Here is a 17,506-nt window from a genome sequence, read left to right as displayed (position 1 = left end):
ACGTGGATGCGTTGTTTACTTTCAGATCATGTCATAAACAACATAAACAGTGTATCCGCGTATGGTGCTGCTGACACAGAAGAGCATACGTTGTTTACGTATGTGATACTCTCCAAAATGGTGCTATAGTGTGACGTGGAGAAGATGAATTGTTGAATAAAGTTGTTATTTTTGTTTTCTTTGTGCACAAAAAGAATTGTCTTTGCTTCGTGAAATTACGGTTGAACCAATGATGTCACATGGATTATTTTAACGATCTCCTTGCTGTATTTTTGAGCCTTGATCATGTCAGGATCCTTGCTGTCTATGGGAGGGTCAGAGAGCTCTCGGATATCATCAGAAATACCTTAATTTGTGTTACAGGTTTGGAACGACGTCAGGCTGAGTAATTAATGACAGAATTTGTATTTTTTGGTGAACTATGCCTTTAAGAGTGTATCAGCTGGAAATACTGTTTGTGGGTTCTTTTTTTGGTGGGTGTGTATTTGTGTGTGTGTCCTCTGGAGCAATGGTCAGTATCTCCTTCCTACTATTCACGCTGAGGTGAGTCTTCTGCTTCAGTGCGCATGTGTGTGTATGTGTGCAAGCTCACCTAAAGCGTTCACAGGTTTGTTGTAGGATTTAAGAACTCTGAGGCACAAAAATAGACTGTGACCTAAATTTGAGAAGTTAACTATAAGAGTTCACATGCAACTCTGAGCTACAGTGCTCGAAGGTGTCTCACCCACCCCCTCCTGAGATGGCCTTTCTTTGTGTCATGTATGTGAGAGCTAATTCGAATTCATTTTCCATTGAGAAACATCAGCAGATGTAAGCTCAGTGGATGAGATGAAAATGGAAAAAGCCTAATGAAATGAATTGTATTATATTTCAAATATGTTAATATAATTTATTGCATTTAATGACATACATTAAATTTACTTTGTTTTATATTTGTTGTACAGCACTTTGGTTGCAACTCCTGTTGTTTTTAAATGTGCTTTATAAATAAACTAAAATAAACTAAACTACATACTGTCAGAGAACGACCAGGCTTTCCTCTCAACCAATGGCCACGATCCACGTCACCAGAGTTCTAATCACCCGCACCTGCACCTCATCAGCGAACAATCACCACACACTTAAAAGCACTCTCCTCAATCACAACAGTGTCCGATCTTGTTGTAACATACAAGGACCGACGCTCTCAAGACTCATAGCTGAGTATACTACCTGACGATACTTACCTGTTGAAACTTACCTCTTGTTCTGCTCCTCTTCATCTTCCCCATCCGCAGATCCAGACGCTCGACGACGGACACTGTTGTGGTTACCACTCACTGGACACGTATCACGGCACACAGAGCACTCCCCTGCACGCTGGAGGTTCCCGCTGTCATCATCCCTGTCAAAGACACAGTGACTGAGTTTATCCCGGCTCACGGGTCTCCTGTAACTCCATTGACTTCTACTCATCTCAAGAATACCAACCCCTCAGTTCTTCCGATTCCAGATTCACTATTAAACACCTTTGTTCTTTCACTAACCTGCTGTGTCTGACAAGTTCATTACAGAAGATCGGACCAGGACAGCAACATCATGAGTACAGCTGATCCCTTCCAGGAACTTGTCGACACACTCAAGAGGATCCTCACTCATTCCACCTCTCCTCCCGCACCAGCTCCAGTACCTTCTCCAGCCACTTCCGCATTCAGCTCTTCTTCACCGATCATGTTCGCCAGTCCCATGGCCCGACCAGCGCCGTTCTCAGGTGATCCCGAGGAGTGCAATGGCTTTTTGTTACAATGCTCACTAACTATTGATCTGCATCCTCAGATGTTCACCTCCGATCAAGCAAAAATTGCCTTTGTGGTCACCTCGCTCCGGGGACCAGCCCTCAGTTGGGCCGAGTCGATCCTGAGCCAAGCCGGTCCCGCAACACATTCCTATGTCCAATTTCTCGCCCACTTCAAAGAAGTATTTAGCAGCTCACCGGGGGACTCATCGGTAGGCGAACAATTATTTAAGTTACGTCAAGGCTCATCGACTATCCATCAACACGCTCTGAAGTTCCGCACCCTGGCAGCCACGAGCGGTTGGAATGAGCCTGCACTACTTACTGCCTTCCGACAAGGCTTAAACCCCCGGTTGAAGTTACATCTCGCTGCTTATGATGATACTTATGGGCTCGAGAAGTTTATACAGCTCGCCATCCGCTGCTCGAACCGTATGAAGGCATGTCTTTCTGATACTCCCTCACCATCTGCCATTGCTACTCCTCCAACTTCCCAGCCAGAGGCCAGACCCTCACCGGAACCCATGCAGACAGACATGTTTCGCTTGTCCCCCTCAGAACGACAAAGAAGAATCGCTAACAACCTGTGTCTGTACTGTGGTGACCCAACCCACCGAATCTCATCATGCCCACAACGTCCTACTCGACTTGCGGTGAGTGGCATCCAACCTACCTTTCCCAAGATGAACCCTTTAACTTCCAATGCACATCTGATAATAGACTCTACTCCACTCCCAGTTACCATCCTCCTCGACTCCGGCTCGGCCGGGAACTTCATCTCCGGCGATCTCTGTCGAAGGCTCGACCTCCCGATCGCCGCGACAAAGACCACTTACCAGATCCAGTCCATAACCGGTATGCCACTCACTCCCAATCTTGTTGAGAATTGTGTTGGACCGTTGCAGCTTCGCGTAGGGCAACTCCATCAAGAATTCATTCACCTGTTGGTACTGGAAGAGGCAACTGTTGATGTCATCTTGGGTCTGCCCTGGCTGGTGAAACACAATCCAATATTGTCCTGGAAGTCTGGCGAGGTGCTAAAGTGGGGTTCGTCCTGTTTCCCTCAATGTTTCCCGTACTTACCTCGACCTACTCATTGGGCAACCGTTTCACTTCCCCTACATGCCACCACTATCGAGAGTCCTGTGGATCAAAGATCCGTGGATATCCCTTCTGAGTATTCTTCTTACAGTGACGTTTTCTGCCCCCAGCGAGCTGCCAGACTTCCACCGCATCGGCCATGGGACTGTGCAATTGACCTGGTTCCGGGTGAGCCTGTACCACGAGGAAAGATCTATCCCCTCTCACTACCTGAACAGAAGGCCATGGAGGAGTACATCGAGGAAGCCCTCCATCAAGGCTATATTGTACCGTCCACGTCCCCTGCTGCTTCCAGCTTTTTCTTTGTGGCAAAGAAGGATGGAGGTCTACGTCCGTGTATCGATTACCGTAAGCTCAACCAGATAACTGTCAAATTTCGCTATCCCCTTCCTCTTGTCCCAGCAGCCTTGGAACAACTCCGCGGTGCCACCATCTTCACCAAACTGGACCTCCGCAGCGCGTATAACCTCATTCGCATCAGGGAAGGGGATGAATGGAAAACCGCTTTTGTGACCCCTACTGGCCACTACGAATATCGGGTCATGCCCTATGGCCTCGTCAACGCCCCTTCCGTTTTCCAGGGGTTCATGCATGAGGTGCTCCGGGAGTTCCTTCCCCGGTTTGTGTTGGTCTACATTGATGACATCTTAATCTACTCCCGGAGCCTGGCCGAACATCGCCAACACGTTGCGGAGGTCCTCCAGCAATTACGAAAGTTCCAGTTATATCTGAAAGCCGAAAAATGTCAATTCCATCAAACAACCGTTCATTTCCTGGGGTACATCATCAGTCATGGTGGCATTCGCATGGACAAGGGGAAGGTGGAAGCCATCACCTCTTGGCCCCAACCCACTACCATCAAGGAACTACAGAGATTTTTAGGATTTTCTAACTTTTATCGTCGCTTTATTAGTAACTACAGCACCATAACCAGTCCCCTCACTGACCTCCTGAAGGGAGGAAAGAAATCTCTCCATTGGGGCCAAGATGCGACCGACGCCTTCAACCGCCTTAAGGAAGCCTTTACGACCGCACCACTCCTAGTCCATCCCGAACCCAATTTACCCTTCACCGTAGAGGTGGATGCCTCTACTACCGGAGTGGGTGCGGTTCTCTCACAGCAGCAGGGGACCCCTCCGAAACTCCATCCATGTGCCTTCTTTTCTAAAAAACTCAGCCCGGCGGAGAGGAACTACGACATCGGAAACCGTGAGTTGCTAGCTATCAAGCTAGCGTTAGAAGAATGGAGACACTGGTTGGAGGGAGCCAACCACCCCTTCCTAGTCTTAACAGATCACAAAAATCTAGAGTACTTACGAGACGCCAAGAGGCTCAATCCTCGTCAAGCGCGGTGGGCGCTGTTCTTCACTAGATTTGATTTCAAAATTTCATACCGTCCAGGTCCTCGTAACATCAAGGCTGATGCCCTGTCCCGGGTTCACTCTCAAGAAGAGGTCTCCGATGAGCCCGAGGGGATCCTCCCTACCAACATTATTGCCAGCCCCATTGTATGGACCTCTCCTCCAGTTGTCTCCGATCCTCCTCCGGCCAATCCGCCGGGCTGTCCCCCGAATCGCCAGTATGTACCCCGGACTCAACGCACGCCTCTCATCCACTCCTCGCATACATCCATTGGTACAGGCCACCCAGGGGCCAACGCTACTCTCTCGCTGCTAAGCGATCGCTTCTGGTGGCCAAACATGGCAAGGGATGTGAGGAGGTTCGTTCAGGGCTGTCCCGACTGCGCGATATCCAAGAGCTCACGTCATCTCCCTGCTGGCAAACTGGTACCACTACCCATTCCCAATCGTCCATGGTCACACCTAGGAGTAGACTTCATTACTGATTTACCACTCTCAGATAAGAATACCTGCATTTTCGTCATCATTGATCGCTTCTCCAAATTCTGTAGACTCCTTCCTCTCCCTGGACTACCCACCGCTATACAAACTGCCGAGTTACTCTTCAACCACGTCTTCCGCTACTTTGGAATCCCGGAGGACATCGTCTCCGACAGAGGACCACAGTTCATATCACGGGTATGGAAAGCATTCTTCTCTCTCCTAGGTGTGACCGTCAGTTTGACCTCTGGATACCATCCTCAATCCAACGGGCAGACTGAACGCAAAATCCAGGAAATAGGGAGATTCCTGAGAACCTTCTGTCACGGCCGCCAGAACTCCTGGAGCCAGTTCCTAGGCTGGGCCGAGTACGCTCAAAACTCCCTTCGGCAAGGCACCACTGGTCTCACTCCCTTCCAGTGCGTACTCGGTTACCAGCCTCCCCTATTCCCATGGTCAGGAGAACCATCTGACGTACCCTCGGTAGATCACTGGTTCCGGGAGAGCGAGGGAGTCTGGGACTCGGCTCATCACCATCTTCAGCAGGCAGTGCGCAGGCAAAAGATCTCCGCCGATGCTCGTCGCTCGACCCCACCTGATTATCATCCAGGACAAAAGGTTTGGCTCTCCACACGGGACGTCAGGCTGCGCCTGCCTTGCCGCAAGCTTAGTCCCAGATTCGTTGGCCCCTTTACCATTCTGGAACAGGTCAATCCGGTAACCTTCAAACTACAACTACCTGCACACTACAAGATCCACCCCACATTCCACGTCTCACTCCTCAAGCCGTATTTTCCTTCTGTCTCCCCAGAGCCTGGTCCGGTCGAGGAACCCCCTCTCCCTCTCATCATTGACGACGGTGCTATCTATAAAGTCCAGGAGATTTTGGATTCCCGGCGTCGGGGTGGTCAACTCGAATATCTAGTCGACTGGGAGGGGTACGGCCCAGAGGAACGCGCTTGGGTTCCCAGGGATGATATACTTGACCCGGATCTATTAAGTGAATTTCATTCCAACCATCCTGATCGCCCTGCTCCTCGAGGACGAGGTAGACCACCACGACGCCGGGGTCGGCCCTCAGGAGCGGGCCGTGGAGAGGGGGGTACTGTCAGAGAACGACCAGGCTTTCCTCTCAACCAATGGCCACGATCCACGTCACCAGAGTTCTAATCACCCGCACCTGCACCTCATCAGCGAACAATCACCACACACTTAAAAGCACTCTCCTCAATCACAACAGTGTCCGATCTTGTTGTAACATACAAGGACCGACGCTCTCAAGACTCATAGCTGAGTATACTACCTGACGATACTTACCTGTTGAAACTTACCTCTTGTTCTGCTCCTCTTCATCTTCCCCATCCGCAGATCCAGACGCTCGACGACGGACACTGTTGTGGTTACCACTCACTGGACACGTATCACGGCACACAGAGCACTCCCCTGCACGCTGGAGGTTCCCGCTGTCATCATCCCTGTCAAAGACACAGTGACTGAGTTTATCCCGGCTCACGGGTCTCCTGTAACTCCATTGACTTCTACTCATCTCAAGAATACCAACCCCTCAGTTCTTCCGATTCCAGATTCACTATTAAACACCTTTGTTCTTTCACTAACCTGCTGTGTCTGACAAGTTCATTACACATACACAATACCGTTTTTCTTTCAAAAGACGTAATTAATTCTATTCGGCACGGATGCAATAAATTGATCACATATCACAGTAAATATATTTAGTATAATGTTAGAAAGATTGATTTCCAAGAAATAATGTTATTTTAAACTTACTTATCATTGGTTACTTATTCTCACTGTTTCCACAAAAATATTAAGCAGCACAACCAGTTTCAAGGTTGATAACATTAACAATAAGAAATGTTTCTTGAGTCAGCATTTTAGAATGATTTCTGAAGTTCATGTGAAGACTGAAGACTATAATTTATATCTGTCATCACAGATATAAATTATATTTAAAAATAAATTAAAATAGAAACATTTGTTTGTAAATTGTAATAATATTTCTATTACTGTTTTACTGTATTTTGTTCAAATACATGTAATCTTGTTCTACAGTCTCCAGCAATCCAAATGGCCATCAGTCTGTCTGTGGTCAACTTAGGGATCATTCACACAGGGCACTTTTATTATATCATTTTTGGTCTGTGTGCACAGGCACACAGATGTCTTTAACCATTAAGTTACATCTCACTGTTTTTCAGTGTCTCACTCCATGTGGTCCTTGTTTTTAATTCAAATTTAAACATGCATCTCAGGACCCCCGCATTCTGTTGTGCTTCTGTTTCTCTATAGGTGTGAATGTAGGTCACTGGTGCTTATAGTCTCTCTCTCCCATGCTCTTTTTCAGCTTTCGTCTGAATCATGCAAAGCAGCTTCAAACATCAAACAGATTTGCAGGAATATCCATGCGCTGAGGGGAGAGAGATGGAGCGGCTGTGTGCTTATGTGTGCGCGTGTGTGTGTGTGTGTGTGTGTGTGTGTGGAGAAAATGGAGCATGAAGACCTCCTCATCTCCTCTTTTCAGCGTCTAAACTTACAATCATCACAGACTCACAACCAAATACACACACACACTCACACACATTTACATAGCTATCTGGAAGGGGACATTACATATACTTACATTTTTTGTAAAGATAGTTATAAAAACAGTAACCTAACCCTAACTGCAATTTATATATATATATATATAAACTTTTACCTTTTTATACCATTTCTACAAATGAGGATGACTTGAAAAGGAGGTTTTAGGAGATTTTGTCAGGTTTAGTTTGCCAAATAAAGTCAGTCCACACACATACAACAGATCTGAGATATGTCCAATCCACATCAGATACTGCCCAGCTAACAAAAATTATGTTCTAAAAAGGTTTTAACATTATAATTTATAAAATGAGTTATATATAAGTTATAAATATATATAAGTTATATATAAGTTATAAATGTTATTTCTGAATGTTGTCTGAACGTTCAAAATGTTCAGTTTTTCTTGGTTATGCAAACTTGAAACATTTGATCATTTTGCACACATTATATGCAATAAAACAAGTAGTAACATTTATAAAAAGGATAAATGTCCAACTATAACATTTCAGGAGGGGAAAGTTCCATAAACAACATATAATGTTTTGTGTTAAAGTTTTGAGAACATCATTTAAGATCAAATTATCAAAGAGAATAACTAGAACTTTGAACTAGAGGTCTTCTCGGGTCCTAAAATACGTACCCGACCCGAATCACTTCTTACCCAAACCATATGTGCATAAATATATATATATTTTTTTAAAGATAAACCTGACCCAAGACAGACCCAATGAAATTAGACCCGAGTCCGACCCGACCGCATTTATTTTCGAACCCGAACGTAAACTTCATTGATGTGTGCATAGCCTGCAGCCCCACATCAGTCCGGAAAAATGTATTTACCTCATCTCCGGTGAAGGGCTTTTGCACACAAAAAAAGAAAAGCCTTGCATTGACACACAGCGTAATGAACTGAGTGGATTTTCCTGATGGATCTCAGATCTATAAGATGGATTTCTGAGGTTACAAATGTATGTTCCTTTTTTACTTAAAAATTAACTTAACATGAACGCACAAGTAGGCTTCGCATCCAGGAAAGTTTCAAAGAATTCGGGTCTAATCGGGTCCATTTGGGAAAAGCACATTTATTTTAATTACCCGAGACCCGAGGCTGCTAATACCGAACCGACCCGTGTCCGAGGCATTCAAAGAAGTTTTGGACCCGAACACGCTCGGAACAGATCTCGGGTTTTCGGATCCAAGTGGACCCGTGAAGACCTCTACTTTGAACAAACTTTGACATAGCACAACTGTGCTCACGGTGACCGAGTTCGATTCCCGTCTCTAGGTCCTTTGCCGATCCCGCCCCCTCTCTCCACCCAATACTTTCCTGTCTGCATTCCACTGTCCTATCTAATAATAAAAGGCATAAATGCCCTGCAAAAATATATATTTTTTAAATACACTGAAATTCTGTGTTATTCCATTTGAAATCAGGTTTGTTTCTTTATATTTCTAAATAAGGTTTGATTCTGATCAGGATTTTGGAAGGTCAATGTCATTACCATCCGTTGTATTGATTAGCAGCAACTTGTCTCAGCTCATAAACGTTGACCTTTCCTTTTTCTCTTCAGTCTGTCAACCCCAATTTAGCAGCATGTAACTAAGGCAAACATAATTATCTCTCTGTCTTGCTCTCCAGTGCTGGGCTATATGTACATGTGTGTGCACTTAAAAAGATTGTGGCTGATTTAATGGGTTTGAATAGAAACAGCTCATAAATCCATACCTGAAGTAAATGGTGCACACGCACACACATTAGTGGCTGTATTGATTTTTAATCTATCAGGCTCTCAGCTCTCTCTTCATGAACTGGGCTGTGCTCTCTGGTTACCGTGGCAACGGGTGACACGGAGTGAGGTTTCAGCAGAAAAGAAATAGACAGAATGATGAGAAAGAGAGAGAATGTCTCTTCCTTTTGTTCTGTCCAGTCAAATAAAGCAAAGAAGCTTTTCTTGTAATTTACATGGATATTGAAACTGAAGTGTGTAATTTCGGCAGCAATATCATCACCAAATTGCAAAGAAATAATGACTCTTATCAAACAGGTTTTCAGAATGCTTTTCCATGCCTGCAGAGTCAGACCCTCATTTTTGAGGAAATCAACATACAAATGATGTAATTATAGTTCTCTCTTAATACTTAAGTCACAGTGAAAAGGAAGTATCAGCAGATACTTAATAATAATAATCTTTATTTTCTATAGTACCTTTAAATGTTACATCTCAAAGCGTTTTACATAAACAAGTGAAACAACAAAATCCATATGAAGATTATAAAATAAGCAAGAGAAGAGATGCATTCAAAACACAAGTAATATAATATAGAGTTAATACAAAAAAAAATCAAGTAAAAGCTACCCTAAAGAAATGTTTTAAGGTGAGATTTAAACATCTTTTCTTCTACAATCTACTGTAAAAAAAAAAAAAAAAAAATTATAATCTGTCATTTACTCGTCCTCAAGTTGTTCCAAACATGTATGAATTTCTTTCAGCTGTTGAACACAAGAATAGATTTTGAAGAAAGTTGCTAACCAAAAAGTTGACGGTAGCAGTTGACTTCCGTAGTATGGAAAAAAATACTATGGAATTCATACGAAAACATGTTTAATGTTAACTCCTGCATTATTAAAAGTTTCCTTTTTGCTGAGTTTAAATAGGCCAGACTGTACTCTCTGTTTGCCAACACATCTGGCGTTTCTGTCAAGCAGTGCCTGGTGGGTATAAAGGGTAAAGAAAGGCCTCAGCACGCTGAAACTCTACGGAGCAGAAAAGCGGGAACCCTGCTGTCTCTGACTAATGAATTATTCAACTGCAGGCATTCCCTTAAAAGGGTCCTGGAACAATCCTCTCCCCTTTTGTGATCTACTACTCGTGCATCTGTGTATCAGCAGGTTGCGTGGAAGCGGTGTTATTTTGTTAAGGCCACTCTGTCTGTTTCTGTCTTTCAGGCTGTGTACCTGCAGCAGGCGGAAGTGAACAGGGAGAAGGTGTCCCCCATGCACCAGAGCAGCATTGATGGAGTGGAGGACATGTCCACACTGGCAGAGCTCCATGAGGCCGCCATCATGCACAACCTTCATCAGCGATACCAGAGAGACAACATCTACGTAAGAATCTTAGAGACACGTGACTGCACAAAGGTCCTTATCAGGGTTATTATTGTATCCAACTTTGCTACAAATGTCTTCAGGTTTGTTCTGTCCCCTTATAAACAGTTAAAATGCCTTAGATATCTTAATCTAAACCACAGTGAATTTCCCTATAATGTTATTGTTAAGCCATATGATATTTATTCTGCTTTTTTATTCTCATTAAAAGTCTCCTCACTTGTTAGAAGCCAAAAAGTGAATGATCCTTCTGAATTTTAATAGTGTCATACATCAGAGGCCAAGTTTATTAAATCAATTTAAAATTAATTTAAATAAAATAACTAGGGCCGGGACTTTAACGCGTTAATTTAGATTAATTAATTACACAAAAATAACGCGTTAAATTTTTTTAACGCATTTTAATCGCACTTATTTTTGCACCGCGGAACGTTTCTCACTGGATGAGTTTCGGCGGACCGATTATACTGGAGCACCAACTAGCGTTCAAAGAACGGACTTGCGTTCTCGTGGAGACCGGTCTTGCCAAGCTTCCTTGGAAGAACGAACTCGGAAGGACGCGAGAACACAGAACGCACACTTATGAGAACTGAGATGCACTGCGTTCTTGCTTAACTGAAGGTGCCATAGAATGCATTTGATACAGTATTTTAAATTGTTCTCTGATATCTACACAGAAGGTATGTGGCTTAGGTAAGGGCAAAAAATCTCCAGAAACGATTTTACATGTCCATTTACAACCCTAGGATTTCTGCCTAGAATGAAACGGTCTGTTATTGGCTTATTTGGCAGGGTCATGAATAATAATGAGCTCTGCTCTGATTGGCTGTTTCACAGTACGGCTCATCAGCAAGAAGGAAGCACAGGGAGGAAAATATATATTTAAATACTTTCTCTCGCAGTTATATCGTTGGGTAATTATACTGTATGTAAAACGCGGGCATCAGGGAGCCGTTATTAATATGCGAGGCATTGAAACTGCTTTTGAACGATCCATCGATCGCGTTATAGTTCACTTTCAAGAGACGCGATCACACAAACTATGTTTACATTATGGAGCAACAGTACTTACCACACATTTCACAAGATCAGATGCTTGTCAGTGGTGCTCAGGATCTGTAAGTCATTCGCCATCATCCTCATCTCTCCTTACTGAGAGTGAAATCTTATGTACTGTAACAGGCTACCGCTAGCAAGGAGCTAACCATGTCCCTTTAGTGGCTCGCGTTATTTGCTTTCTGTGCCTTTCTGAATACAGACACCAACCCATCCCTGCACTTCACACCCCCTGCACGGCCTGGAACATAACATTTATTGTGTTATTTTCGCTGTTGTCCGCGCTTGTTTATTTACAATACCTGCAGAGCTTCTGATGCTTCGGCCGGCTTAGAACAAGGGCGGGTTTATGCAAATGTTGGGGGCGTAGTGATCCCGACTGTCGGTGTTATGTTCTGATTCGCCTGTTTTTCAGTGGTCTTTTTTAATCACGAGATTTACATATGAAGGAGGAAACTATGGTGTTTGAGGCTCACTGTATGTCATTTCCATGTACAGAACTGTTATTATTTAAATATGCCAGGGTAAAGACAGTTTTTCATTCTATGGCACCTTTAACTGACCGCATAGTCTCAGCATAAGCAGCGACCAATGAACAATAAATATTACAAAATGTCATATTAAAACATTTCATACTATTATAGATATTACTTTCATATAATTGTATTGTTTTATTTTACAGCGTTATATGTTTTACTGTTAAGATTCATTTTAATATGCCAATAAAAATGCAGACTTTCTCCGGGTCTTATAACTTTATTAAAATTAACCAAAACAAAACGATAAATGTTTACTTTCAACTTGAAGAGCCGTTAAGTATTTGTGAGAGCGACTTTAAAGCTTACAGGCTTCTGTACACCGGCCACCCACAGCGTTTTCTGGGATTTCTAACGGCTCGATTCTCTCAAGTCTGCACTCGATGCATCCTCAGTTTCAAGAACATATCCGGGCACTTTCATGCATCCTCTGTACTTGCGTTCTTGAGAATTGGAACTGAACTTCGACGGTTAATGATGACGTAGAACGAGAACACAAGGACGCAAGATCGCTGAAGAAAGCATATTGAGAAACAGCCAAAAACAAACCGCAGTGAACATGGACAAAGAAGCTGATGAGACCGCTTTGGTTGGCCCTGTGGATGGGAAATTTAAAAATCCATATAAAAAAACTTACTTCTCACTGTTCTCAGGTCAAATATTTATATGCGATTAAAATGCGATTAATTTCGATTAATTAATTACAAAGCCTCTAATTAATTAGATTAATTTTTTTAATCGAGTCCCGGCCCTAAAAATAACACATTATCACTTCCAACCGATGAGTTATAGGCCAGCTAAACTTTTGACTTCACCACTTGATTGTTTTTATTTGTTGTTTAAATAATCATATCTAGCCTTGACAAGATTATTTTAGATGGAATTTTTTGATTCCTTAACTGATTCCTTAATTAAAATTACTAAAGCTAAACAAGAAATGTTTGGGATCAGCACGATTTTTGATTCCAAGTACTTTAATACTCAGCAAGGACAAAAAGTCAAACGTGACAAGAGTGTAGAAAGTTATAATGTTACAAAAAATTTCTGTTTCAAATAATTGCTGTTCTTACACAAATATTAAGCAGCACAACTGTTTTCAGTGTTGATGATGATAATAATAAGAAATGTTTCCTAAGCACCAAGCTTATTAGCATATTCAAATTATTTCTGAAGGATCATGGGATACTGGAGAGTGGAGACTAGAGTATAGTGTTAAAAATTCAGCTTTGCCATCACAGGAGTAAATTATGTTTTAAAATATATTAAAAATATATAGAATATATAAATAAAAGTTATTTTGAATTTTAATAATACTTCACAATATTACTGTTATTGCTTTATTTTTGATCAGATAAATGCAGCCTTGGTGAACATTAGAGACATTAAAACAAAATTACAAATTAAATCTTATCAACCCCAAATCTGTTGATCGGTAGTGTATAAAAAGAAATATAAATGTCCATAAAATAAAACCTAAACTGTAAAAATGAAAATCATTTCTAAAATTAACTAAAACAAAACTAAAAGTTAAATCGTTTGAAATTATTAAAATAAAAACAAATTTGAAAATGCAGAATTATTATAACTTTGAACCTTACATTTCCTACATGCATCTCATGTACATTATATGCATATTGTAATTTTTGTAGTAGGATTGTTCTAAAGGCAATGATTAAAAAGATGGATTAGTCAGGGCTGTGGCCTTTTATTTTGCACACATGCTTCAGCACACTGAGCTGTGGTTCTAATATGGGCACTGTTAGTTTGAGTCAAGCTCCTTATCCCCCCCCCCCCCCCCCCCATCTATTGACTGGCTGAGAGAGGAACGGGAGTTTCCTGCCTAAGTTTAGCAGAGTGATATTTACTCAAAACATCTCAGCCTGAGACTGAAAGGAAACCCTGTTTGATTAAGGAATTTTCCTTCTTCAAGAAAAGCATCCGAAACCTAATACATCCCAAACTGGGTTTTCAGACAAAACTGATACTAAAATATGCACTGTAAGTGATAGCCCAAATGTGTAAATATTTCAGCATCTGCTCTTATTTCCATTGTTTAAAGTTAGTTTATCAGCTTAAATACCAACAGAAGATTAAAACTGTTTCATCATTTTAAGACTTTTCATAATTAGGGAGTAGAATTAATAAATAAAAATAGCACTGGGTTTTATCGTATAAGTGAATTACAAAATCCAGAATCTGACTATTAACCATCTGTTCTTAAATTAAACGTGCAATAATGCTCTTATGTTGGTAATTCAACTCACTTTTATCGTTCATACAGTATATACTGTATGTTTCACAAACTGTAACAGCATCCATGTGTGAGAGAGAGACAAAGTGAGAAATCAAAGAATAGGCCCTCTGGACATGTTTAAATAAATGTGTGCCACTATAGGTTCTTACCAATCACACTGACAAAGAGAAGGATCATGTGATCGGGTGGTGAATGCAGGCTGGAACCTCATTGGTCTAAACAGAGCCATACATCCCAGACTGCTGGTTTAGAGTTGTAGCCTGGAGTGAATGATATGACTCTGTCTGCATTATGATCCAAACATTCCAGCTTGATCTTTGCAAAATCCATAGAAAGAGACCTTAAAGCCAGTAAATCATTCTTTGTAAGGATTGACTGGGACAGAGACAAGCATACTGGAAATTTTCAGCATGATTACACAGCTTTTATATGGCAGATTCGTTTTAATCTTCCATCATACTGGTTTTAGCTAACCCAGAGCTAGTGATAAAGTGATAAACTTAACTGAAGACAGAAGTTTAAAAATATATTATTAAAACATATGTATTATGTGGTGTTATATTATATGGTTATATTATTTTAAATTAGATATTGTAATGGGATAGTCCACCCAAAATGAAATTCTGTCATCATTTACTCACCCTCTGTCAGTCCTGTCTTTCTGTGTCTTGTGTTTCCCCTCCTCTCGTGCCCATATTTGGTCTGTTTCATGTTCTCGTTTAGTTTTCCTCATTAGTTTATTAGTCCCCTTGTGTCATTAATTATCTAGTTTTCCCCAGTGTTTATTAGTTCTCTGCTCCCTGCCTCTGTGTCCAGTCTCTATTGTCATTCTGTGATTGTCGTTCCGTGTCTTCAGCGGTACCTAAGTGTTTGTATTAATAAAGTCTGTTATTTGAAGAAGTTCCTCGCCTCCTAGTTCCCTGCTCCTGAGTGTTGTGACACCCTCATGTTGTTCCAAATCTGCATTAAGTGTATTAATTCTGGAACATAAAATAGCATAATTTGAAGATTGCTGATAATCAAACTGTTTTGGTCATTGACTTCGAATATATGGACAAAATCTACAATGGAAGTCAAAGAAAACTGAAACTGTTTGGCTATCAACGTTTAAAAAAAAAAAAAAAAAGAAAAAAAAAATATATATATATATATATATATATACATATACACAACAGTCAGTAAATGATTCCTTTTTGGGTGGAGTATACCTTTAAGAGGCTTTTTTTTTAATGTCTCTTAATGTGTTTTTGATGCCTATATCCTAAAGGTGTTCTAATCTTTCAGAAAAACTTTGGCAATTTCCAGCATTCTGACAAGACCAAATGCAAAAACTATTTGAATCAACTATTGCCTAAAACCCTAATGCCTGTGATTCAGTAGACACTATAACATACAAAATAAAAACACAACCTACCTGTAACCACAACTAACCACACATTGGTTTAAATCTTTACTAATAAAGCTACATTACTTTGCATATTGCCTAGACTACTACAATTTGTCAAATTGTTTGGTATTGTTTTAGTATTTCACCACAAATCAATGCCATTTTTACAGGCACTTGGACTATAAAGTCTCAGTCTCTGTGTCAGAGGTAATTACTAGCAACAGTTGTGAACATGACCTGCCCTGTTTAGTTCACTGCAGAGAGACGAAAACATCCGACAGTCATCTACACCAAAAACACATCATGCAATCTAAACCCATTTCAGTATATAGTCCAATAACCTGCTTGAACAAGTGAGATAATATGGTTGTTTATCTTGGTATATTTGTGCTGGTAATAAAATGGGAGACAGTATGATAAATCAGTCTAGTTCTCATATGCAATACAGGAAATTATGTATGGATGTTTCTACGATTAGCGAAGGTCGGTGTAATGCTTTTTATTAGTAGAGTTGGAATAAAATTTCACTATCAGTGTCTGAAAATTGCCTATATAAATTTCCCTGTCATTTGAATAAAATATAAAACTGCATGCAAGGCTTCATTTGGCTGCTGAATTGTTGATCTTGCCTTAGACTGCAGATTTGTGTCATGTTGTGCTCAGTGGAGTGAATGTGAAGGGTCTCTCTTATCCCATCTTGGTAAATGGATACTGTAATTCACATTGCTAGCATCTGAGGTTGATGACTGATAGCAGTGGTTATCTGATTTATCTGAGACACCAGGACATGGTCGACCTTGAATGAGAATGACCCTTCTCTCTAGTGCCCTCTTGGGGCAGTAGCAACAAAATATTTTTTGCAAGTACAACATTGACACAATTTCAGATCCACAGATAATATACCGTGATTTTATTTTATTTTTTTCTCATTTGTGTAGTGTCCATAATATTGTGTCTAGATTTGTATTTGTATTTTGTTTGGCACCTTTCCAGGAATCCAGTAATGTCTCAATTTAATCTCATCATCACTGCTGTTGCTAAGATCAGTAAATCATATTACTGCCAGTCAGCATGGGTGGTGTTAGCCACAGTATATGAAAATTACAATCACACACCCACACATAAGCACATTTATAAAACCAGCATCTACTAATGCAGTCAATATTAAATGAGATGGATTTATGTTGTCACAGTGCTCATAGATAAGGACAAACATCATGCACAATCCTCTCACGACCCACTGACACAACCAGCTGTGAAATATGACCGGATCACATACTGATTATTAAAGTTCCTTTGAAATTTCCCTTTATCTGTGGGTATAAATTAAAATATACACTGATCACAAATGTGTGTGCATTTGTTTCAATATGCTTGTTTTATTGTTTTACTATTTGCTGGCTTTATTATACTCAATACCCCTTAACTTACTGCCACTTTTTCTCTATCTCTCAGACTAACATAGGTTCTATCCTGGCGGCCGTGAATCCTTATAAGCAGATCAGAGGGCTGTATGATCTCTCTGCAGTGGAGCTGTACAGTCAGCATCATTTGGGCGAGCTGCCACCACACATCTTTGCTATTGTCAATGAGTGTTACCGCTGCTTATGGAAGAGACATGATAGCCAATGTGTGCTGATCAGGTAATATAAGACCTCCAAACACTTTTTTGAGAATACAGTAAATAGATTTTCAGTAAAATGTGCTCATGATTGTATATTATTCATTGGCTGGAATGAGTATGACCATCCAAATAATTAATTTTTTATAACCATAAAAAACACACAAAAACAAACTTCCTATTAGCATGCACTGAACAAATCTTTGCCATTTTGAATGGATTTCTT

General features: G+C 41.1%; 1 protein-coding gene across 1 annotated transcript in view; it reads left to right on the top strand.

The window, feature by feature from the left end:
• The window catches only part of LOC306879218 (unconventional myosin-X-like), a gene marked incomplete at both ends in the record, with an annotated part of 49,332 nt that overhangs the window by 14,879 nt on the left and 16,947 nt on the right, over window positions 1-17,506 (top strand). Inside the window, 2 exons of the mRNA XM_079432006.1 lie at window positions 10,268-10,426; window positions 17,115-17,302. Of these exons, the coding sequence (XP_079288132.1) occupies window positions 10,268-10,426; window positions 17,115-17,302 (347 nt within the window). The remainder of the gene's footprint in view (window positions 1-10,267; window positions 10,427-17,114; window positions 17,303-17,506) is intronic.

This window comes from Barbus barbus, assembly GCF_936440315.1.
Source record: "Barbus barbus genome assembly, chromosome: 13".
In the NCBI taxonomy this organism is placed as follows: Eukaryota; Metazoa; Chordata; class Actinopteri; order Cypriniformes; family Cyprinidae; genus Barbus; species Barbus barbus.
This window is presented reverse-complemented; position numbering and strand designations above follow the sequence as displayed.